The sequence below is a fragment of the Pseudomyrmex gracilis genome, unplaced genomic scaffold (assembly GCF_002006095.1).
Source record: "Pseudomyrmex gracilis isolate BER0280 unplaced genomic scaffold, ASM200609v1 scaffold_72, whole genome shotgun sequence".
Classification (NCBI taxonomy): domain Eukaryota; kingdom Metazoa; phylum Arthropoda; class Insecta; order Hymenoptera; family Formicidae; genus Pseudomyrmex; species Pseudomyrmex gracilis.
This window is the reverse complement of record NW_018020656.1, coordinates 517,768-543,112: the sequence shown is the minus strand read 5'-3', so window position 1 is coordinate 543,112 and position 25,345 is coordinate 517,768. Positions and strand designations below refer to the sequence as shown.

The window sequence follows — 25,345 nt, the reverse complement described above, 5'->3', positions numbered from 1 at the left end:
GTCGTCGCACCCGGCGCGAAGAGTTCGTTCGAATCACGCGCGCAAATCTCCGCGACGTAAGATTTTCCTTCTTAACCGCGGCGACTGACGCTCGTCAGTGATCATCGTGCGGCTTGCAGTTTTCGCCTTTACGTAATGACACATGAAGCGATTGCGTCTTGCGCAACTCTTTACAAACTCGGAGACTTCTCCTTTTCGGTTTGACGCGATCGTGAGCGATACGAGATCGTACTCCTCTAAAAAGTCGCGCAGATGCGTCGCAAAAAGAGAGAGGATTATCGATCATTTTTTTTTTTCGGGAGAATGACCCCGATGACGCAGCAACGTTATTTGCCTCACAAGCGCGATATGTAATCGATGTTCAAGACGATTTAAACGACTGCTGTGTCTGAAAGTAATTGATATACTTGACAAGTAAAATGTTTTTGGCAACAAAATGCTGCTGTTATATAATTTTTCCATTTTAAATAATTGCAGGTTTTGCCGATAAAAAACTTTCTAGTTTGATTGCATCCACACGCGATCATCTTGAAGAGATCGTCGCGCTCGCAAGTGATCTGTCTGTACGACAAGAGATTAAATGTAATAAAAAATTTATAGAAATATTTACGTGGGTTTTTAATGTCAAATGCGAAACAAACACGCACGACGGTCCGGTGAAAGGCTGTCTCTCGCGGTGTTTGGATTTGAATATCTGTAGCAATACGTAAACGTGCAAAAATTGCGCAACAGTCTAACAGGCTAACCCTGACCATAGGAAATAAACGTATCCTTGTGTTCCGGCGTTTGCGCCACTATGATCATAATGCGCATTAAATTTCGAAGGTGAAATAAAACGCGTTCCAGCACGGATCCGACAAATTTATAGTCGCAACTACCTATAAGTGGATGGATTACGGAAATTTTAATAGCATCGAGGTATTTCTCTATCTCTCTCTCTCTCTCTCGCGCGCGCGCGAGAGAGAGAGAGAGAGAAAAAGGTTACGTTCAATTGTACCTGTTACTTACTTTACCAAAGGATAATGACACCGGCGAGATCTCTCAAGCACCCGTTACCTGGTCTTCCGTGGGAAACTGAACAGCCGCCACGGACTGGTCCTTGGCCCAGTGATCCTACCACCCATAAATACGTGACCGCACTCGCGCAAGTGCACATGTAGTTACGGAGGCATTAACATAATCAATATTTGTTGTGAAAAAAAAAATCTCAGTGAAAGGAAACGAAACCTTCGCTGCACATACATATATATATATAAATATATGTGAAGCAAAACGTAATTTTTCTTAAAATAAAATATTAAAAAATTCTAACACTGTCATGTTTCCTTCTAGATATAAATAAATGTAAGCGCGTATGTACGTTAAAAAATATAAACAATCACACTTTGTATATTAAGTGAAACATGAATTTTGAGCGTTGCCCCTTGAGAAACGTCGCGGTATAAGCGGTTGCCATTTAACAGGCGACCCAAACGTGTTCACCTTGTGTTGCTTTATTTTCAGAATGAAAAAAGAATTCGATATCGTTTCAAAGTATGAATTAAACCTTAGAAGAGTTCTACTGCGTCATAATTAAGTCGTTACGTGATTACGTGGAAACGTTTGATCGTGTTGCTCAATCTCGTATAGAAAGCTGCTTCTCTTTCATCATACTGTTTCTACGAGAGATCATTGGAAAAAAACCAAATTACTTGATATTACTTTTGACTACAAAGTAGACGTCTGTTGTACTTGATTCGAGCTTTGAAAACGGCTTTGTGCGGAGAAGAAAATACTCGTAGTTAGTCTACTGACATTGTCATTTTTCTCAACAGAATGTTCGCGGAAGCGCATATAACTTCAAGCGGAGAATCGACAATATTTTCCGTTAAAATGCGTGGTTGTATCTCAGAATCGGAATAAAAACTCCTGCGAACTCTTATCTTCCGACAATCCGACTTATCTATTGCCAATCGGGCGCGCACATCGGCGCGCCTCTCCCTACGCGATCCGTTAAATGCATACAGTGATGAGTTGGTCACGGTAGAGGCGGGTCACATCCAGAAGAGGATATTCATGATCTCCCGCCAGAGAACCGACGGAGTTGTAACGTGCGAGAGTAATGCGAATCAAGTCCGAGTTTCTCTCCGCTGTGTATGCATCCGCGAGGCATGCACGGCGCTGACGTCGCGATATAATATCACACGGTACGTGATGCGCGACGTATGGTTGACGTGTGTGAGTTACGATTCACGACGCACGGATCGCCGCAAAACGCGGGTTCACGGCGGTGTCGTCGCTTCGCGCGGTCGTTCCGAAGTCCGATTCTCACGTGGTGCGGCGCTTTGAATCGGCGCTTATTCAGCCGCGCTCACGCGCCCGTTCCGCAAGGACAGAAGTGAACAGAAAACGAATGCCGCAACGTTGACGACGATAGTACACGTGTACACGTGATCGCGCGCGTTGTGTGTTTTTGTATGTGTGTGTGAGTGCGCGCGGTTTGCGTGAAACCTTATCACTCACTTCGCCCGATACGCGAATGACTTTTGCTCGGTTTGTTGAAACGCGCGTCCGATCCGCTCGAGGCAAGCTGCGATCTGACAGGTAACGCTCTTCGCGTGAACACGTGATGCGCATGGAAAAGCGTCATTCGAATGACGTTCACCTGTGAACGCGTTCCAAAAAGCGCGCGCTTCGATCGATCTCTCGGTCGAGAATAGAGCGTTTCCTCTTCTTTCTTTTTAGTTTTTTAAAATAAAACACGGACAGCTTTTGCAATGCTTGTGCAATAATATTAAGTTTGAAAAAAAAAAATAATACAACTGATATTTGTGTTAACGCTTTAGGATGTGTCACAGCGTAAAACTCGTAAAGTCTCATTATTATATAAAGTCGCTTCTCAGATACATATAAGTATAAAAATTTTTTTCTATGTATACAACTATATAATAATATTAGACATTGTTTTACATAGTTAAAATAAAATTTTTTTAACAGTAAATTAATGTTATTCTAGCATTTCAGAAATAGGCGAATATAATAAGCAAATTAAGAAGAATCAAAATTGACACTTTCCGGACAACGGATCAAAATTTTTTCATCGATATAAGATTCTTTTCTTATCCCCGCTACTGGCACAAAACCAGTTAGCTGGCTAAACAACGGTGACAGTTTTATGATTGACCCTGTTTTTGGTAGTCCCAAAGGCGAACTGTCTCTACCTCGTACGTTCCGTCTCGTTCAACTTTTATAGTCACCGTCGTTCGCGACGCTAAGTGGGAAGATCGTTTTGTCACGCTCATTCTTAATTCTTTCTCTCCTTGCCGTTTGTCCCGAGAACATTTATGGTATCTATTTAAGAGAAAGGAAATCAAACAATCTGACTCTCTTCTTATAAAGTACGCTCTCAAATTTTTGGGTCTCACATCCGGGAAGTCACTAGCCGTACAAGCTACTTATACGCAAGCTACATACGACATAAACGTAAGTGTAAAAAAAAAAGAAAATATATATTGTTCGCGAAATACATTTCACGTCTAGCGCGTGTAATAAATTATCGGTGTGGAAACCGTTTGAATACATCGTAAAACGTGTGTAAACATTATCGGGCGTAAAAATATTGCAATAAATCAATTGTTTGTATTGATGGCTATATACACACACGCACACTTGTAATGACGCTATCTCTGCTATCAGAATGTCGTAAAGAGTCGCATAACGACGATAGTCGACCGTCTATTCATAAGTGATACATGCGATTCTCGTTGTCTCGAAAGACGAAAGGACGTTATTTTGGCAAAAGTGCAAAATTGTGCAACACTTGAAGCGAAAAAAGAAGTAAGTAAAATCAAAACAAAGCAATAAGCTGGTTTGAAAAATGAACTAAATGTTATATCAAACGGACTGAAAGATGTAATTTAAATGATTAAAAACATTGCGGAAATACTTATATCAATGTTATATCAAATAAAAAAAAAAAACTAAAATTTATTGCAAAATTATGTCGGACAATTTGTGATAGTCATAGAAATGCGACAGGAAATCTTCATTATTTAAAGCTGTTTCCACATCGACGAGCGGAATTTTAAGTAACAGCGCAAATTGCGCAATTCAAATTTCACGTACTTCAAATTTAATATCCAAAAACGAGTATATGCGGTGTGTTTAATCGACGTACGGCCACAATAGTCAAGAGAGACAACCGCAGACCCATCATCGAATCGAATACGTACTTTGATCACGCTGATACCTAACGGTGCGCGCATTCTTCTCGTTTAAATCCCGTGAGTGTTTCATCGCCCCCAGCGGCGCCTCTTCTCGATAAAATCGACAAAAAGAGAGTTCGAATATTATCCAACATTTCTTTTCGTCCCGCAAAAAAAGAGAGAATCATCGAATAATCTTTAATTGACTGTCTACACTTGTAAAAAAAAAAAAAAAAAAAATTGATTTTTACACGTACACACAAAGTGCAGTGCTGATATAATTAACACGCATTAGAAGAATCAAATCCGTAAAAACTGACGAAGTTCAGAAATGCGAAAAATATTCTAAGTAATTTTATCTTCAAGAAAAAAATAAGCGCAAATTATTAAAAACCTTTGTACTTGAAAGTACTTTTTGCTAATTAGTTATTTAAAGATTAAAAAAATTAAAAATAATAACAAAGTAATCACAAATAAAGTTTTCTTCAAATATCCGTCAAATTGACGGATGTGTGTGTAATAAAACTAGAAATACGTTTGATTCGGGTTGTTCTGATGTAAAATACTTAATATAATAAAATATTGTTGAATTTTTTCTCCTCAATATTTCTCTTTGTTTGCAGAAGCTGTGTCATGCGATCATGAACACCGAGATCAGCAATAACGACGGCGGAATCACCGAAACTCCCGACAGTTGCACTCCCGTTTCGTCGAAACACGGCGATGTTACCGGTAACAAGCTTCCTCGCAGACAGATTGTGCGTAAAATGAGCACAATGCTGGAAGAGGAGGACGCTGCCATGTCCGACGACACGGATCCGGATGTGATCAAGATTGGTAATCACCAGCAAAAACGTCCCGAGGAGATCGAGTGGTCTACGGATAAGGAGAGAGGTCGTTTGTTGAATTCGGTCGGTCATAAAATCGTCATTGCGCCGACGAGCGCGACCGGCAACGGCAACGTCAGAAGGACAATCAGTCGCGATCGCAGTCCCGAGAGTGTTCAGGAAAGAAGTCATCATCATCGGTGGCAGTCTCGACTGGCAAACGATTTGGTCGAGACCGGGTCGAGTCGTGACAACGGACTGCCTCAGAGTCCTGGCAGAGCGAGCGTCAAAAGCATCGATCATCTGCCGCCACCACATCGACAACACTGTGTACAAGTGCCGTCAAGGATCTCGAACGCCATCATGGACGAGAATCAGCAACACTGTCCCTGCTGCCATCAGTCGTCGTCTTCCTGGTCGTCCGTCTTGTACGCGGACGCCAACGGCGTGGGCCAGACTCGTCTGTTCTCCGACACGGTCTCGATCAGGTCCGTTGCGTCGATCGGCCTGGGCTCTTCCGACGGCAGGAAGCTCACAATACGTAGAGTTCCCACTTCGCCGACGGAGTTGCTTAACGTGGTACATCCGCCACCGTAAGTGAGACATATTACCTATGTTAGTGCCGCGCGACACTTTCGAAGAAACGAGACATGAATCACGCACCTCCTTCGTAATCGCAGGCACGCGTGACCGGTTTGAGCGTGGAGTTCGCATTTGAACGGGTTTAAGCCTCGTTTAAATGAACGACGAACCATTCATTCACAGAAGTGTCACAGTCAAGTCGCGCTATTTTTTTCAGAGCAATTAAAACATTAAATTGAATAACTTTGACAAATTGACATTACGAGTGAGAAAAAATAAAGAATAAATAAAAGCAGCATTTATATTTATGTAACCGTGTTTGACTTTTGAGTTTGAGCAACATACGTCGTCGTCGCAAACTAGTGTCACGAATGGGTTAAAAAGGACACCATATGTTCGTCGCGAGCAAGTTAATGCTTTGTGCAAATATTCTGAATGGTCTAAACCGCGCATAAAAACGCAGCAAAAGTGAGACAATGCTCAGTAGAAAAGATCCACGGCGCGTTATAACTATCCGTAACTATCAGACTCCCACACGCACATACAACTGATTGTTTTTGCCGAATGCGCGTTAATTGTCATTTCAAGTCGCAAATTTCCCACCGCTGCAAAGTCGCAATGATGCAATAACAAGTGCGAATGTAACGTAACATATAATTTTTAACTGTCAAAAATTTAAATTGCACGCTTGTTCGTACATGAGTTAAAATCTCAAAAGTTGACAGAAATTTGAAAACAAAATGTTTTATTACTTTTCCTTTCTTTAATATTCAAATAATTAGCAAAGAAAGTTTTTAACTATAAAAATTTTTAATATCTTGTTGATCAACGACGTGATTATAAAATTGATTCCCAATTTGTTTCCCACTTAGATGATCTCTAATTAATATTTCTGCAACTTTGCTCTGAACTGTTGCATAGAAATTTATTTGCGAATGTAAAATAGTCCGTACGATACAAAATTAAAAACAAAAAAACTAAAAGCTCGTTTAAAATCAAGAAAGTAGATAATTAAAAAGTGAATTTCGGTGAATTCAAACATCGGTCGCATTTGCGCCCGAGAGAACCGGTTCTCTGTTTTGCAAAGTCTTATCGAGAAATGAACCGGCGTTAAATTATACCGATTTTACGATTGGTTTCGATTTGAGTCTCATCCTGTATCGAAACGCGCGGGGAAGGATCCACGCGACGAGAGAGATGCGCTACCCGTCTGAGCTGCTTGTCATACGGGGACTGCAATTTCGACGTATCGTTCCAGAGACGTAAGTGGATAATAGGTGCACAATGTAAAGACCCGTACCCGTTGTGTTGTAAGTAGGTGTGTTCGTGCGTTTCGTGCGTATTGTTGCGACTCTGTCCCGCTTCTTCCATTGAAACGGGACGACGCTCGAAACGACCCGTAATCGTTTGTCCTACATTTATAGACCTCGTCACGTCTCGGTCGGTTTTGAACCGGCGCAGGCCCGTCGCGAAAATGATACTCGTCATCGTTAAGTTGTTAATGGAGAGCAAAGGACTCCGAACGCTATAAACTCGTGTAATTATTATATTATATCTGTCGTGTCTATTGAGAGAAGAGTCATGCAGTCAGAGAACGTAAGTGCAAAATATTTTTCAAGTGTAAATTAAAAGATGTAAATTTGAATTAATTCAAATGAGAATTAGATTTAATTCTCTCAAAAATCTAAATCGGATGCTTGGTTCGCATCTTGTTTTTACCTTCCTGTGAATGTAATTTGAAAAAACTAATTGCATCGAAAATTGCGAGAAAAACCTTGCACTTGTCTCTCACTGATTTTTTTTCTTTTTTTTATAGTTGAATACAGAGACTCGTGTACGATTTGTATAATTTTTTGTGTATCTGTTATATCTATTGTACTTCGCTACATTTGCAACTTGATTGTTAATTTACACTGGCATTAATCAGTGTCGGAAGTAAAAACGCGTGACTTCTCTAAAAATGTCGCTTATATATTTTTTTTTTTTTAATGCGAAAAATTTAACGCAAGTTGTCTACCTTATTTATTTTTTTTTTGTTTTTTCCCCCCTAATATTTCCGGCGATAGTGCGCGAGTAATAGCGCGCATTATCGCATCTCTACACACACCGTGTATTAGTTTTCCGTTGTGAAACAAACGGGAATGTACACAGGTGCGTCGCGTATATCTTTCAGCGCGTCGACCGCCCTTTCCTGCCCCTCTGTCGCCCGTAGTCTGACACCATTTCTGCGCTCACCGCACCGTAAAGTGTGAATTTATGCGATAAACGCATAAAAATTCCTGTGCGATCTCGATACTTATGTAATGCGCTGCAGCAAGGTCGGTTTTATGTTGTGCACTTCGCTACAACATATTGTATAAGTAGTTTTTTCTATAATTTTCCTATAATTTTTTTATCTGGTTTATTTTTGTGACAATCTCTCTTTCTCTCTCTCTCTCTCTTTCTCTCTCTTCATCCGGAAATGAAAGCGCACACAAAATCAGCCTGCAATTGGCAACCTTTACGATTTTGCATAACGTTGAACCGGTTGCGCTTAATCGAAGTATCGCAACAATCGAGTTCGAATGACTACTATACTACGTTTCCATCGATTACCGTCGTTCTGTAAACAATGACGATGAATATTTAATGATCACTACCGGACTTATGCATGGACGCGTGCCATGCAAATTCGCCAACACGTTCATGCGTAACATGACTGACGAGTGATCAACTCTGTGCGATTTTCCGCCAAATCAATTCATAGTGCATTGAGCAGTTTAAATAGACGTACAATGCTAGACGCAAAATCATTAACTATTTAATGCTTTTGTATCTCGCATTGTGCGCGCGTTTAATGTAAACTGCTTAATGTATTATACGTTGATTTGACGGAAAATCATACACACAGAAAGAGAGAGAGAAGTATAGTCCACTCGGTCGCGTGCGCAATTGCACTACATTAAATAATTAATTAAAAGATTTATCCTTGGATTTTGATGTACGTTTGAAACTGTATGTACATCAACTCTGTACACATCATCAACAAAAAGTTCAAGAATTCAAACACTCAAAAGCACTTTACGTGTTCCCCAAAGTGAAGAAAACATTAAATTAAATTTAATTTGAAGTCTATTTCTATTAGATACGTAAGAAGCTGACAATTCAAAAGTGAATCATCTCGATTTTGTAATATGATTGTCGTCACAATTTTCGCACATTTTACATTAAGTTCTTTCAACATCTCGTTTTTTGCACCCTATTCTTCATCCAGTTTCGCATTTGCAAAATAAAACATCTTGACTGGATGTGATGCGTTTTATTTGTTTTTTTTTCTAGCTTCGAGGATGACGTGTCTACGTACACCAGCTATGACGACGGCGACGCGGACGACCTCGGCGATTACCGGCAGCCCAGGAGGCCTCATTGGGCAAATAAAGTGCAATTCGTACTGGCCTGCATAGGTTACTCCGTCGGTCTCGGAAACGTCTGGAGATTTCCTTATCTGTGCTACAAGAGCGGCGGCGGTGAGCTTTGCGCGCGCGCGCGTGCGACAACACAACATCAATTCGTCATTACGTAAACTGCTCGGATAAATCGTGACATGAATCTCACACTCGATTTAAAAAATTAATGGAGATATGTGCTTTATCGTGTCGGTAAACAGACAGAGATAAGAACGGAAAAAAACGGCAAAAAAATCGGCGTAGATGTTACCACATGTCAGATGCGAAAGCGAGAATAAATTCGTGCGTGTCAAATAAGTAGGTAACATAGTCGAGACGTGTCGTTGCGATTAGCATAACCGTGATAAGAGAGAACGTGGTTATTTTGCGCGTCGTCATGTACGTCAGTAACAAAATATAGCTGACAAAAGTAACAATCTTTCGTTCTCTCTCATTTTTGCGTCGAATATCTCGCGAAGTTTGAACCGTTTTTTTTTCTCTCTTCCTATTCCTACGAGAGAGTTTAAATATTTCATCGCGAGAAAAATATATTATTAAATCTTATGGTAATCATAATTAAGATAATTAAGATAATTAAGATAATTAAGTAAATTGGAAAAAAATGAGAAGCCAAGAGTTCAATGCGAATTGTAGTAAACGTAAATCAGCAATTTGTTAGTTTTTAATTATTACACAATTCAATTTTTACACATTTCAATTCTTTTCAATGTCTACAATATATAATGAAAAATTTTCAATCTTATCTCACCATCTTATCTTTTCCTAATTTGACATTTTGAAGGATCTTACTAGAGATTCAAATTTCATTATTTGTAATTAAATAAAACACTCTCACGTATTCTCTGGACGAGTGAAAAATGACAAAGGGAAAATGATCTAATTGCGGAAAACCCGAATTAAGACGAATTCCGCGAAAATCGCGCGATATCTTGCGTAAGGTTTCCGGACGGGACGGAGCTCTCTCTCTCTCTCTCTCTCTTTCGCAATCCCTGCTACGTGAGCGCGTATCGTATTCCCGACAATTTTCAAAGTCTGGAAGCATCCGGAGCACGGATGCGTGGCGCAATTCGCTCTCGGAACTTGATACATGACCTTGCTGGAAACACGGCTACTCCAGTGGGCACGCGGTAAATGATTTCAATGACACCGGTGGAAATAATTCGAGTATATCATCTAGGCGCACTGCCGGTCTAAATTGACGAGCCGGAAAACCGGCTTCGGGTAACGCGATTGCGGTTGCACGATTCAAGCGGTTCGTTGTTTCACTTGAGCATAATCAATCTGTGAATATTCCAAGTGGAATAACTTTGTTAGGACGCAATTAAAAATTGCCGAAAAAATTGCGACCAACCAAGCCTGTGTTAAACGATTTTCTCGTTTTATCGATTAAATCGATTAATAATGTGTCAATTGTTCATCGAATTACATGCAGTCTCCGTTAATTGGCGTTCGAATATTAAAACATAAATATTGCAAACAATATTAGAAAATTAGATTCAATATTTGCATAAGTTGTCCTCGATTTTTTTTTTATTACGAACTTTAAACGAGATATTTAATTACAAAGTGATAGCTTTAAATATATATATTTTTTCTAAAATTAGAAACTTTTTGTTTCCAAAAAATTTGTTTGTAAAAAATTTAAAAAGCAACTCTATTTTATTATGACTTTTGTGCAGTTCATCATTTTCGTGGTGCGCAAACTGGCCTGAAAACCACTTCGTAATTTAAATTTATACATGTATTTGCACAAGTTAATTTGTTGAACAAATATAATGCACGGAACTCTTATGTAAAAATATTTGTATCCGTGTAATTTTGCGGAATCATATATTAAACGAACACGACCGGAAAATCAGAGGAAATAATACGGGTTTTTACTTGCGCACGCGATGTGTTCGTTTGTTCCGCGACATTAAATTTTTTTTTTTTTGCAATATAAGGACGACATTGTCAAAAATATAATATCGGTATATATTTATTTACACGCGTTATTACATCTGCCTTTGTGATAACGCTATATCGAACGTAGTGCATTTTCGTCCGAAACTGTGATAAATCGTCTCTCCGATCTCCATTGATTGAATCCAGCGATTGTTATCTTTCCATATCTCGTCATTGAATCGCGAGCGATTGTTATCTATCCGTATCCGCGTTTAATATCCAGATAATTTATTTGAAGCATGATCGCGTACATTATTCGTATTATTGCCGATCGAATTAAATGAAAACTATCGTCCGCGCTTTGTTCAGTTAGATTGAAGCGACGAGAAAACAGATCGGATAACGTCGTGTGATTTATGCGCGCAACGCGATACAGCGTTTTGCCGAGTAGGATTAATTTACATTTTCCCGAGGTGCAAATCGCGCGCGTCTGATCTCCGCACAATTACACACGAATGAGACAGAACAAGATCTCTTTTACTTTTTTTTCCCTCCATATAAACTAAACGACTTTTAAGTGGAAATTTTTCAAAAATTAATTAGAAATTTTATGATAAATAATAAATTTTGTAATAAGTTCCTTAAACATTTTTGCAGTTGATGTTAAAGAGAACTGATAAGTGTAATTCACGTGTACTCGGGACGCGCTGAAGATCTCGGAAAAAGGAAAATTCGTCAACAACTGACTAATCGTCACCTATTTTCGCAACGTTTAAACGCTCGATGTCAAATTAAGTCATAATCAACGGCATTGCGATCGTCGTCTATTGCGAATAAAGAGTTACATCCAGTGACCTTGTCACTGCCCACAGTATGATTAACTCGTCGAGTACTATTACGTACGCGCGCGAACCGGTGTTTAGCGAAACGTTTGGCAAACTCTCACGTGGGGGGAGGCAGGTGGGGGAGAGAGTAATAAAAAAAAAAAATAGATTAATTTTCACACTTAAGCGCGGAACACTTTCTTGTCTCCAAGCAAGGCAAATGTCCCAATGATGACCGAATAAGTATGGCCGGACATTTATTAAAGAAATAATTATAACAATATTTAACATGTGCAAAAAATTAGAAACTAATAATTCAAAAAATATGTTTTAAACACTTGAAACATTGAGAATTCATATTAACATGTCTAATAATTATTTCTCTTTAACAAATTCATTGGGACATTTCGCCTTAGAGAGACTTGCACACACACATTGATTGTGAAAAGAAGACTCTAACGATGGCATGATTTTTCAGGTGTCTTCCTCGTGCCTTATTTTTTAATACTCATAGTATGCGGAGTCCCATTGCTGTACATGGAGCTCAGCATCGGTCAGTTCACTCGTCGCGGTCCAATCGGCGCTCTGGGTCAAGTGTGTCCGTTATTGAAAGGTAAACGACTAAGTCATCGAATGACGGATTATCGATAAAATTCGGATAACGAATAGCCACGAACAACTATTCGATTTGAAAGCACTTCACTCGCTCCCGTTTTCACGGAGTGCGAAGCGCGTGTAAAATATAAATTCGATTTAAAAAAAATGAACCGAACATGAAAATTAGTCGGTTTTTTTTCTTTTCTCTCTCTGTGACACATGGTGTTGCGATATTTTATATATATTTTATGTCTAATATTGCGCTCTATATCTTTCTAGGAGCTGGTTTGTCGTCGGTCGTGATATCGTTTCTGCTGTCAACTTACCACAATGTGATAATAGCTTACGCAATTTACTATTTCTTCGCGGCATTCCGGGCTGAACAACCGTGGACACGTTGCGACAATTCGTGGAATACGCCGCGATGTTGGCTGCCAAGTTACGGGTTCATATACAATCGAACTCGACCGAACTCCACGAGAACACCGTCCGAAGAATTTTTCGAGTAAACACACGAAGTTGTTTTTTTAATTAAATTTAAATTTTTTCGACTGTCTTTAGATCATTAAAATTGTACAATAAAAAGATTTGTATATCAAATCGATCAATCGTGTATTAATTCGAGTCCACGGAGCCTTCGCTTCAGTTTTGTAACGATAATTAAAAATTTGCATATTGCGTTAAAGGACACGAATGTGTGCTTCCACGTTGAAAAATGTCTCTTTCTGTACAGCAACAAAGTCTTGCAAATGAGTAACGGCATCGAAGAGCCGGGAGCTCTGAGATGGGAACTCGTGGCTTGTCTGATAACCGCGTGGATCATGGTGTACTTTTCCATTTGGAAATCCATCAAGTCATCGGCGCAGGTACGATATCTCACAGCGACGCTGCCTTTCCTTCTGATCATTGTCTTTCTGACGCGTTCACTCACTCTGGAAGGCGCCGCAAAAGGTCTGCGATTCTTTTTTCACCCACGCTGGGAACTGCTCGGTGACGCCAAGGTTCGGCAAATTACATGTTTCAGCTTTCAATTATATTATGTAAATTCTTCTCATAAGTATATGTAAATTATTAAATTGCTAATTTTTTTCGCATTCAGGTCTGGATAAACGCGGCGGCTCAGGTTTTCAATTCGGGTGGAATCGCCTTCGGATCGATGATATGTTTCGCGAGTTACAACAGATTTCACAACACAATTCTGGTGGACACAGTATCCGTTTCGCTCATAAACGCCTTCAGCAGTTTGCTGGTCGGGATATTCTCGTTCGCCACGATCGGCAATATAGCGTTGGAGCAAAACACGTCCGTCGAAGATGTTCTGACCGACGGTAAGTATTCCCAAAAGCGAAAAGTTCGAATTGATCGCACACACCGCGGAACGTCATCGGAATATACAATCGTACACATTCTTACGATATTGTTGAATTTTTTTTCTCACCACCTATCACATCGTCAGATTAACTTTCCCTGACATTTTATAGATAAATCATAATTTCCGTTCAAGGACCTGGTCTAGTCTTCGTCGTCTATCCGCAAGCGCTAGCCAAGATGCCAGCCTCTCAACTCTGGGCTGTTCTGTTTTTCTTTATGCTGGTCTGCCTGTCGTTGAATAGTCAAGTAAGCACAGGAAAAAAATCCTTGAAATTAAAATATCGCTCGATGTTCAATGAATCGCGTATTGTTTTATTTATTTATTAATTTTTTTTTTTGGCGAACTCTGTCTTTAGAGATCGAAGCGAACTAGTCTTTTACATCTTCACTGTATTTCGATAAACTTTATTTCAGTTTGCTGTTGTTGAAGTGGTCGTTACGTCGATCCAGGATGGTTTCCCGAAATGGGTGAAGCGTCATCTTCTCTGTCACGAAGTGCTGGTCCTCCTCATATGCGTCGTTTCGTTCTTGTTCGGTCTGCCGAATATCACGCAGGTAGAGAACTATAATTGATGAAAATTGACTGTGTTTGCAATAAAAACAATTTGATCTTTCACTCAATAATTTTTGCCTCAGGGTGGTATTTATTTCTTCCAACTGATAGATCATTACGCCGCATCGATGTCGATCATGTTCTTGGCGTTCTTCGAGGTAATTGCTCTCTCATGGCTTTACGGCGTCCGACGGCTGTGCAGTAACGTCAAAGAAATGACCGGACGCGTACCTTCGATGTACTTTCGCTTCTGTTGGTTCATCGCCGCACCTTTTCTCATCATGGTACGCAATAAACAAATATATGTACGCAATAAATAAATATATATATTACAGTTATCTTCGAGTGTTAAACAATTTCCGTATCGAAACTGTAGTTGTCAAAACCACGATTTCGTATAAAACAGATGACGTCGTCGACCGCAACAAATAATAAACGGAACTCGCGGTAAAAACAAGCAATTCGCGTAACTGTTGTTTTTCAAAGAAATACAAAGTGTACTTTGTGACAGGCTTTGTGTGACGCGCGGATAAAATTGTCTGTTTTTAATCTCATCTCACTTTTCCGTGTTTTGTGTTGCACGTCGCGCAGTAGTCGGTAGTAGTTTTTAAGATGTGTCGGACACATCTTAGTGTAATTGTCTTATCTCTTTTCAGGCCGTATGGGTGTTCAATTTAATCGATTACGAGTCGCCGACCTATCACAACGGCGACTACGTTTATCCGTGGTGGGCAGAAACGATAGGATGGAGCATCGCGTCTCTTTCTTTAATTTGCATTCCCGCATTTGCAGTTTGCGTGCTTGTTCGAGCGGACGGCGCAACGTTTGCCGAAGTACGTTTACATTTCGCGAATATTTTTTGTACCCCAAATTATCTGTTTGTTACATTAACATAAAGATTTAATTATTACTAGAATTTAATTAAATTAAATTGTTATTAAGATGTAATTAGTGATTATTATTTATTTAAATGTAATTATTTTTAATTTAATTATTTCGCATTGTTTTTATCTTCTCGAAACTTCGTATTTATTATGTTAGACTTAACGAAGATAATTCCATGTTTTCCACACGCAATATATACGCGATAAAATACATTTTACATCCACAGAGACTCAAGAATTCCATTAAACCGCACTTCGAGGCGTGCAAGGTTTGCGGACAGGAATACTGTATAGAGCCTATGCACAATGTGCAGGATGACATAATGCTCAAGGAACCGGAAACAGACGTGAATACTTCCGTGCAACTGAATTCGCACTACTTGCTGAAGCCTCAGATGTGATAACGTTAACCCGTCGCGCGAGTGATCAAATTTTCACAATCACAAGATCGTATTTGCAGGTTGAGACTTGACGAATAAATGTTTGATAGACGTCCCGTTAAAAATATCATTTGTCACTCCACGTGACAGCGTTGTCACGGCAATCGAAGCATTCCATTATTTACACGATTCGTCACAAATTATCTCTGCGAGAGAGTCATTAAAATAAGAATGTATCTCTGTTACTGATGTTATTGCCGGCTAAAGTAAATTGTTGCTCCTCGAGTCATCGTCATGTGATAGACCATACGAACAAAGCACTGATTCAACTTGCGTAGAAGTGCATAAATTCCTGTACGTACGCATCGCACAAGATACATGTAATATAATGTGTATAACGCGTGTATTGTTAACCATAATTTTAATAAATTATTACTTATTATCGAAAAACAAAGAATGTGTGTAATTTGTTTTCTTAACATTTTGCGTGAAAAAATTATTTGTTTCTCCTGATACAACAATTTACTTATAATTTTACATATTTTCTCTGCACGAAACGCGGGAGATCCGGGATCGATATCTGGTCAAAAGACTCGTGTCTTTTTCGCAACAAAATATTTTTAATTCCATAGAAGGATAAATTATTTTACATGAGATGTGTGCGAACCAAATATCCTACATAAATTTTCGATTTGAATTTTCGGTTCGAATCTCTATGTGCATTAATATACACGTTTAAAAAAATACATATTTGCGCATACATTTTGCCGGCATCGACTCTGATATTTAGTTGTTTAATAATTAATTTAATAATTAATAATTTACATTATGCGTATATTTCGGCACATATGGCTTATAATACGCAGAAATCTAAAGAGAGAGAGAGAGAGAGAGAAAGAAAATTTCGTTATACAACTACACACTTGTGTAAGTTTAGAATCTCCGTTACGCCGGGGTTTCGATCGCGTTGAATCCTTATACGGTAAATTAGATATAACTAATTAGATTTGGCGTTTCTGGAACACCGAGTCTCGCGATGGCACTCTCTCATTTGAGCTTGCGACAAGCTCAAGTTCGCATCCAAGTTTATCTTAACAGCGTTTCCCTTCAAGAGTTGCCGTGAACCATGACAAAGAAGTTCGAATTTAATTGGCGCATCGAAGTGCCGGAACTCTTGAGAAACGGCGGTGTGTTCGATCGATGGTTCGAGGACAAAGAGTCGACCGAATACGAGCCGAACTGTTTGTTCAAAGTTGACGAGTACGGCTTTTTCATTTATTGGAAAAGCGACGGCAAGGTAGCCTACTTGTATCTTGTTTTCAAGATGCGCTTTTAATTCGCGTTCGTTTCGCGTCAGTCTTTTTGACAAACAAGCGTATAAATAATTCGCGGCGTTTTTTTTTTTGACAGGACGGAGACGTCATAGAATTGGCTCAAGTGAGCGACATACGTTACGGAGGCACGCCAAAGGTAAATTCGTTTAAAATCAGAATCAAAAATAAAAAGAAAGAAATTTGAAAATTCAAAGTATCAGACAACAGATTCGCGTAAAAATCACAAAGTAACTGTTGATCTATTTAGGATCCAAAGTTAAATAATAAATTAAGCAAACACGGAACTACGGAACAATTGGACGAAAAAAGCTTAACTATATGTTCCGGAGTGGATTACACTAACATTCACTATCAACATCTGGTATGTCCGGATGCAAAAACGGCAAAGGTAATAAATAAATAAATTGAAGAAGATTAATTAAAAGAAAGTATTTATCTAAACGTAGACTTTTATAAATCTTTAAAGATGTAGCGTTTCTTTGCGCTGTTATTATATATATATTATATATATATATATATATATATGTATATACATATATAAATTGCGGTAAATGATTGAATTCAGGATTGGCAAGCTGGACTGCGCTTAATTACGCACAACACAAAAGCGTGTAACGTTTGTCCAAAAACACAGCTAATGAAGCAGTACGTAACATATTCACACTTGCCTTTTAGATCCGTAAAAATATAACAAATATTTATTCCAACTATCCTATTTTTTGTTGTTAACTATTTTTTTCTTCTCTTCGATTATTAAATAAAACCCCGATTGCGTTATTAGTTGGATGCGGCTAAGTTTCCAAGTTGATCCCAAGGGAAAAGTTCCCGTGAAAGTGATATCAAAGACTTTTGCATCCGGCAAGACTGAGAAACTCGTTTATCAAGGATTAGCGGAACTCGGTCTGCCAAGCGGAAAGGTAAATTATTTAATATGGGAATATATTCTTCTTTTTTTTTTTTTAAAAAAAAAAAGCGTATGTCGATAAAAAAAAAACTTTACTCGCGCAGTTCCGAAGTCATCGCCGCCGCTATTTTCAAAACCGCTGGATAGTACATTTTCAAACTGCTATCTTTCACGTTTAGGGTGACAAAATGGAGCCGGAGGCTTTCACATTCGAGAAGTTTTACAGTTTGTACTTCAAGATTTGCCCCAGAAATGATATCGAAGAACTTTTTCAATCAATGTAAGTAGTCTCAGACATCGCGCACAGACCGTAAGAGACAATTTTTATACCGCTTTCGGAAAAAATATTACACGCGGAACAAGCGTGTCGTAATTTTTATTTATCCGTCTTTCACGCAGTACAAAAGGAAAATCGGATACCATAAGTTTGATGCAATTGGTGGAATTTATGAACACGAAACAGAGGGATCCGCGACTCAACGAGATCTTGTACCCTCTGTACGACGAGAAACGTTGCACCGAAATCATTAACGACTACGAAAGCGATGAGAAAGCGAAATCGGAAAGTAAGCTCCCGCAAAATTGAATGTTTATATATAAATCCTTCTGTTAGATAATATTAAAATTTTGTTAATATTTTTTGCTTTATTTTAATATGCGCGTTGCGCATCGCAGAAAAATTGACGAAAGAAGGTTTCATACGATACTTAATGTCGGACGAGAACTCGCCGGTGTTTCTCGACAAATTGGAAGAGTGGATGGACATGGACCAGCCGCTCTCGCATTATTACATCAATTCGAGTCACAACACTTACCTCAGCGGTCGTCAAATCGGTGGTAAAAGCACCGTCGAGATGTACCGACAGACACTGCTTGCTGGTTGCAGGTACAACGCACAAGTTTTTCTGGAAACAATATTAAAATCGCACATGCAGATAAAAAATATATAGAAACAATTGAAAAAACATAGAATGTCAAAAAAAAAAACCATCGGAAGATATTTTAATGATGACAGATTAATTGGAACATTTTAAAACGAACGTTTCAATGTAAAAATAACGAAGGTAGATTTTGATTTATGGCGATTAAAAATCATCATCAATTTTCGATGGTGTTTTGTGATACGTGATATAAAATCAATAAAAATACATAAAATCAATTTTGAAATACAAAACACACGAAAAAAATTATCTCGATCGTAGATGCGTCGAGTTAGATTGTTGGGACGGCAAAAGCGTAGACGACGAGCCCATCATAACTCACGGCAAAGCTATGTGCACCGACATATTGTTCAAGGACGTGATCTACGCTATAAGAGACACCGCGTTCGTTACCTCCGATTATCCCATAATTTTAAGTTTCGAGAATCATTGCTGCTTGAAAAACCAATTGAAACTGGCGAAATATTGCGACGAGATATTTGGTGATCTTTTACTGAAAGAGCCTCTGAAAGATTATCCAGTGAGTATTAACGCGTGTTTGCGTGTAATTAACAAATTATAATCAAGACCAATCATATGTGACGATTATGTTGATCAGCTCGAACCTGGATCTCCGCTTCCTCCGCCTAGTGCACTGAAACGTAAGATATTGATAAAGAACAAGCGATTAAAGCCGGAAGTAGAGAAAGTCGAACTCGAGCTCTTCCTTGCCGGACAATTCGAAGCCAAGGACGAAGTGGTCGAAGATGCTAGCGCAGCTGCACCACCTCCAGTTCCCGAACCACCAAAGGTAATTACCTACTTTAATAATTATTTAAAATCAAGTTTTCCTTTGTTTTTTTTTTTCATGTGCGACATATCTCTTTTTCTCTCTCTGAAAAAATTAAAATTGTTTAAAATAATCTTCGATATACTTTTTTACGATATTGCGCAGGAAGGCGAAGCTGCTCCCGGAGGCGAAGGAACGGAAGGCGAAGCACCACCGATTCAATATACAGGCAGTACCATGGCATGTCATCCTTTTCTTTCGGCCATGATAAATTACGCGCAGCCAGTGAAGTTTCAGAGCTTCGAAAATGCGGAAAGTGTGTGGTATATTTTAATATAACGAAATGAAAAATTTGTAAGTGAATTTGTTTAACCCTTTCTGGAAGAAGATTTTTTTAAAAGTTTTTGTCGAGCTACACACACGAAAAAGCTATTTAATGAATATGTAAATTTGTGAGCGCACGTAAATTTCGTGATATTTCTGATAAAAAAACTTTTACTTTTCTCATAAAAAACATTTTTTTTTGCACACAGAATTTATTTAGAATTAAAATAGCACACAACCAAAATAACGTTGGGTGAGAAACGCGTATACATTCCGGGGGTTCAAGAAGGGGTTAAACGAATGAGCGTACACGTGCGCGCAAGTCGCGCGCGCGACACGTACTAATGTCTCAACCCCGACGCGTTTCCAGAGAAGAATATACATCATAATATGTCTTCGTTCTCCGAGACTGCCGCTCTTAACTATCTGAAAACTCACTCGGTAGAGTTCGTTAATTACAACAAGCGGCAAATGAGTCGAATATATCCAAAGGGCACGAGGGCTGATTCGTCGAATTACATGCCCCAGGTAACTGCGATAATACACACAAACGCACCTACACACGTATAGTAAATTCCCCGTGGAAGTTATTATTCATTTAAACCCGCCGTATATCTATATTACACATATCTCACAACAATAAACAAATTCTCTCTCGTGAACCACTCTTGATCGCGTTGATAGCCGGCGCGATCGAGAGGAGACGCGCGACGATTTTTTTTTTCTTTTGTTTTTCATTTTCCTTACGCACTTATACCCCCTCCATAGGTCTTCTGGAACGCCGGCTGTCAGATGGTGGCTCTGAATTTTCAAACACCCGATCTGCCGATGCAGCTCAATCAAGGGAAATTCGAGTACAACGGCACGACAGGCTATCTGCTGAAGCCCGACTTCATGCGAAGACCCGATCGAAGCTTCGATCCTTTTTCTGAGGACGTCGACGGTATCATCACCGCACAGTGCGGGGTTCAGATCATAGCCGGACAATTCTTGTCGGACAAAAAAGTGGGCACGTATGTCGAGGTGGATATGTACGGTCTGCCGGCGGACACGATCAAGAAAGAATTCAGAACACGAATGGTGCCGGCGAACGGTTTGAATCCGGTTTACAACGAGGAGCCGTTTTTGTTCCGGAAAGTTGTGCTTCCGGATCTGGCGGTGCTTAGATTCGGTGCTGATATAATTCTCTCTTGTATTAAAAAAAAAAAATATATATATTTTATTATAAATTTGCACAATTGAGATTTTTTTCCAATTAAAAGTATTTCTCACAAACATTTTACAGTGATGTAAATAATAATTTTAATTTGTGTTCCGTTTTTTATGCAGGCGTGTACGAAGAAAGCGGAAAATTACTCGGTCAAAGAATCTTACCTTTGGACGGTCTTCAGGCCGGCTACAGGCACATCTCCTTGAAGACTGAGGCTAACTTTCCGATGGCGCTGCCCATGCTCTTCTGTAATATAGAGCTGAAGATTTATGTCCCTGATGGATTCGAAGGTAACGCCTGAGTCAAAAAATAGCTGATGTAGCAACCGCATACGTCACCATGTTTTGCAGAAGATACCGTTCGTGTGGTGTATACCACACGAACGTTATACACTGACGCGAGAAATAGTGGCACATCGTGATAGATGGAATATTGAAAAAAGTGGAATATTGTTAGTTCGATATAAAAATAATGTTTATAACGCGAAATAAAACCTTCATTAGAGTTTTGTATTTCTTACAATATTTAATTATTTAATTGTCGATTTTTTTTTGTACCATCTACATACTATTCTACGTACTATTTCGTACTATTTACATATTATTCTTATTTTGTTTTTCTCCTATCTCGTTGCCTGAATTGTCTTTCAATCTCAGATTTTATGGCTGCCTTGTCCGATCCGGGCGGATTTTCCAAGGCTGCCGAGAAGCAGACCGAGACGATGAAGGGTCTTGGAATAGAGCAGACGGATGCCAAAGCGGATGCTAAGAAGAAAAAGGAAGAGGAAGCAAAGAAGGGTAACCAATGCGCGAATCACGTCATAAAAAAAAGATACGATTTTGTTTAGACTCGTACGAAAAAAAAAATATAAACATCGATATGCGATTGCAGAGGAATTAAAACTGGAACCCATCACGCTCGAATCTTTGAAGAAAGAGAAAAATTTCAAACTGGGGAAGAAGCATCAGAAAGAATTGGACACTATGAGAAAGAAGCATTTGAAAGAGAGACAAACTATGCAGAAGAATCATTGCAGCGCTATCGAGAAGCTAACCAAGGGAAAAGAGTACGCGTTAACATTTGCGATTTTAATATAGCGTCGAAGACATTTGGGATGTATTCGCGTCTTTTATTTTCAGCAAAAATGCTCTCGCGCAAGACAGCAATTTGAAAAAAATCATAAGCGAACAGACGGCTCAATGGTCCGCTATGATGGAAAAACAGAGGAAAGAAGAATGGGAAATACTGAAGAATCAAACGCAAAGCTCTCGCGACGAATTAAAGAAACTGATCGAAGTCGTGCAAACATCGCAAGTTAAAATGATGCAGGTTAAACATGACAAGTTAGTTTAATTGTTATTTTTATAATTTCTAACGATTTTTTGTTCGATTACTTCTGACATTCTTTTGTTTTCATGTCATGTGACACACACTGATGCGTCGCAGAGATATCAAGGAGATGAATTCCAACCAGGCGAAAGTGTCCGTGGAAACGGCAAAGGAAGTGATGAACGATAAGGCATTGAAAACAAAGGGTGACAAGGACAGACGACTTCGTGAGAAAAAACAGCAAAATACCAAGAAATTCCTAGACGAGAGGAAAACCATGGACATCAAACAGGGACGTGAAAAAGAAAAATTGAAGGTCACGCACGAGAAACAAGTGCAGAATTTAGACAAAGATATCGACGGTGTAAGTACATATCCGAGTGAGAAAGAATGACAATTCTCAAATTTTTAAGTTTTCTTAACGAAAAATAACGCATATCTGTGCTTATTCATGTTGCAGAGTATCGAAATGTACACAAACGAAGCAATCGAATACGATTTTTCGTCCAAGGCGGAATTCTATATATAGGTTTTTTGATATTTTTTTTTATTAATGTGACAATATTATTGATATTTGATATATTTTTAATATTTGATAATGTGCAATTGTTTTATAGTTGTGTTTTTTTTCGTAAGGGATTTCAGAAGCAACAGTGCACTTTATCCATATTAAATAATTTAGTCTTACTGTCACTTTTTTAATTACTTATTTAATACAGACGGTTCAACAATCTGAGCATTTTTTTCTATCTTAAAGTCAAAGTATGAACAATATCATGTGTGCAGCTGTACAATTATTTACGATAATCACAGTCGGAATGTATAACACTATTTTTTGGCACATATAATTTTGTACGTTCTTTTTGTTAATTATAAGACACAAAAAATATATATCTAATTAATAAATATATACTTACAATTTTAGATAACAAACATATTATCTATATGTACACACATTTTCTTAAACATCGCGCGCGTTTCACATCTCATTAAAATACCTCTGAACTTTCCTGTCGTTGAATAAAATTTTGAACAAACGGCATGTTATACACGTACAACGAGGCGATAGATCCGATACACGCTCCAATCCAGTAAACCATCACGTGCTCCATCGGTGTAGTTCCCAAACATCCGTATTTTAAAGAAGTAGCCAGTGCCGGATTGAAGTAGCCGCCGGTGTAATTAAACGCTGAAAGATATAACGTGTGATAAAAATTAAGCAGAAAATTTTATATCGTGAGATAGAGAGAGAGAGAGAGAGAGAGATAAGAGAGTGGAAAAATTCGCCAACCTGCAACCACCAAAGATGTTCCTACGAAAGCATCAATCACCATGCTAAATCTCGGATTCAATTCGCTCAACACTCGGGACACCACTCTGCATATGCACGTTGCAATGCACTCCACTAATGTTCCCAATATAGCAGATACCTAAAATTTCGTGATAATCATTTTAGCGCACAGAATAGTATTCTGATTATATTACATATGCAGATATATATAATGCGATGAGAGTGTATTTTCCGCGTGCGAGCAAATTCCTGCTTCGCACGCAGAATCAAAAGATACGTCTTGCCTGTAAATCCGTAGTGCATTCTCCGTAAGCTCTATTCTTGTGCGTAGAGACAAGTTGGAGCGCCCACAACATTTGAATGTATTTAAATATGACAAGACCGCCAACCAGTTGTGCACATATCGAGAGAAAAGCAACGCCCAGCGGTTTTCTACCGACGACTATATCCTCCATGTGCGTGTAAGGACACGCTGAAGCCTCGTCCCAATTTATCGACCACCAAATCGTCAGCAGAAACAAATAAAGCGCGTACATCCATACTCCCCAATTATCCGCAACTGAGAGAAATTTTCAATAAATGTTGAAAATAACATAAACGCATTGATTTAATACACAAGAGCTCTGCGATAATATAAATGCAATAATATAAACAATTAAAATAAAAATAAAAAGTAAAAAAATCAGAGAAGCAATAAATAAGAAACAAAGTTGCGTCTATCTCGATGCTAAAAAAAAAATATTTTATAAAAAACAAACTTACTTATAATGAGTTCGAAACACGCTCCACAAAGTTCAGCTGTAGCTATGAATTCTAGGACTAAATTCTTCGTCAAAGGACGAGCATCGAGATAAAATAGTGTGTACAGCCTCAGCCAGTACGCTATCCAAATCGTGAGTCCAATATATACCGTGGACACTATTAAGTCTATTGATCCAGGCATTATCCTATTAAAGTTGCGCATTAGTTAAATGAACGCGACATCATCATGAAAACACACAAGCCCAGCGAAACCATACTCGGAGATTTACGCAGTTAACATCTCGCGACACACATAAATGTTACATAAAAGTTATAAATCTTTTTTTACATTATTTCAATAGCAAAGCAAATCAATATTTTTTTTTCTCCTTATATTTTACGCGTAATTAATAAAAATAATACGCTGCTGTTGTTCTCGGGTTAATTAATTAATGAATATTGTTCCATATAATAATTAAAATGATAAAGCGCGAAAAAAGAGCGTATTACATAATCAGTTTGTTAGTTGTATAAAGATTGTAGTAGTTTTCTAATCTAAAAAAAAAGATACAATATAGACACACAATGCAGATACTCACTTAAAGCAATCGCCGAATCGTATTGATTATTACTTTAGCTTGTATCGTCTTGAGAGTTTCATAAATACTTCGCAGAGAAATATTCACGTTAAGTGGAACTCTTTCGCGCGTGTAGCGAAAGTTATTTAAAACTACGCGTACTGAATATGTGTCTACATAGACACATGTCGCAGCGGCTTTAAATAGTCGTTGCAATTGCTTCGAAGCATATAGTATCACACCAGTGAATTGCTATTGGCTCGAGATGCAAGAAAATTAAAGGTCACTCCTTGGTTTGATATATATATATATAGATATATAAAAGATATGTAGATCTATAGATATATAAAAGATAAGAAATAAACATCTGATGATGCGTACACACATGTATC

The 25,345-nt window shown here is 38.6% G+C and overlaps 3 protein-coding genes across 8 annotated transcripts; 2 read left to right on the top strand and 1 right to left on the bottom strand.

The window, feature by feature from the left end:
- The first annotated feature begins 2,046 nt into the window (after positions 1 to 2,046).
- On the top strand, positions 2,047 to 15,956 carry LOC109854701 (sodium- and chloride-dependent GABA transporter ine). Of its 6 annotated transcripts, none has more exons than XM_020428074.1 (12): positions 2,047 to 2,583; positions 4,811 to 5,604; positions 8,912 to 9,099; positions 12,226 to 12,360; positions 12,624 to 12,849; positions 13,078 to 13,345; positions 13,444 to 13,672; positions 13,849 to 13,961; positions 14,130 to 14,270; positions 14,352 to 14,552; positions 14,925 to 15,101; positions 15,380 to 15,956. In XM_020428074.1, the coding sequence occupies exons 2-12, from the start codon at positions 4,826 to 4,828 to the stop codon at positions 15,551 to 15,553; spliced, it is 2,631 nt and encodes an 876-aa protein (XP_020283663.1). In that variant the 5' UTR covers positions 2,047 to 2,583; positions 4,811 to 4,825; the 3' UTR covers positions 15,554 to 15,956. The 6 variants fall into 6 exon arrangements, with proteins under 6 accessions (XP_020283663.1, XP_020283660.1, XP_020283662.1 ...); XM_020428071.1 differs by having other exon boundaries at positions 4,808 to 5,604; XM_020428073.1 differs by lacking the exon at positions 2,047 to 2,583 and adding an exon at positions 3,034 to 3,462 and having other exon boundaries at positions 4,808 to 5,604.
- A 643-nt stretch (positions 15,957 to 16,599) lies between these two features.
- On the top strand, positions 16,600 to 22,913 carry LOC109854718 (1-phosphatidylinositol 4,5-bisphosphate phosphodiesterase-like). The gene is made up of 19 exons (XM_020428126.1): positions 16,600 to 16,829; positions 16,943 to 17,002; positions 17,114 to 17,254; positions 17,432 to 17,511; positions 17,648 to 17,783; positions 17,950 to 18,050; positions 18,170 to 18,336; positions 18,446 to 18,656; positions 18,973 to 19,231; positions 19,310 to 19,501; positions 19,646 to 19,796; positions 20,175 to 20,332; positions 20,573 to 20,975; positions 21,134 to 21,304; positions 21,671 to 21,811; positions 21,906 to 22,080; positions 22,154 to 22,357; positions 22,461 to 22,707; positions 22,804 to 22,913. The coding sequence occupies exons 1-19, from the start codon at positions 16,659 to 16,661 to the stop codon at positions 22,870 to 22,872; spliced, it is 3,237 nt and encodes a 1,078-aa protein (XP_020283715.1). The 5' UTR covers positions 16,600 to 16,658; the 3' UTR covers positions 22,873 to 22,913.
- A 99-nt stretch (positions 22,914 to 23,012) lies between these two features.
- Positions 23,013 to 25,152, bottom strand: LOC109854719 (aquaporin-12B). The gene is made up of 5 exons (XM_020428127.1): positions 24,975 to 25,152; positions 24,397 to 24,581; positions 23,919 to 24,193; positions 23,635 to 23,773; positions 23,013 to 23,532 (listed from the first exon to the last, which is right to left on the bottom strand). The coding sequence occupies exons 2-5, from the start codon at positions 24,575 to 24,577 to the stop codon at positions 23,333 to 23,335; spliced, it is 795 nt and encodes a 264-aa protein (XP_020283716.1). The 5' UTR covers positions 24,578 to 24,581; positions 24,975 to 25,152; the 3' UTR covers positions 23,013 to 23,332.
- Between the last annotated feature and the right edge of the window lie 193 nt (positions 25,153 to 25,345).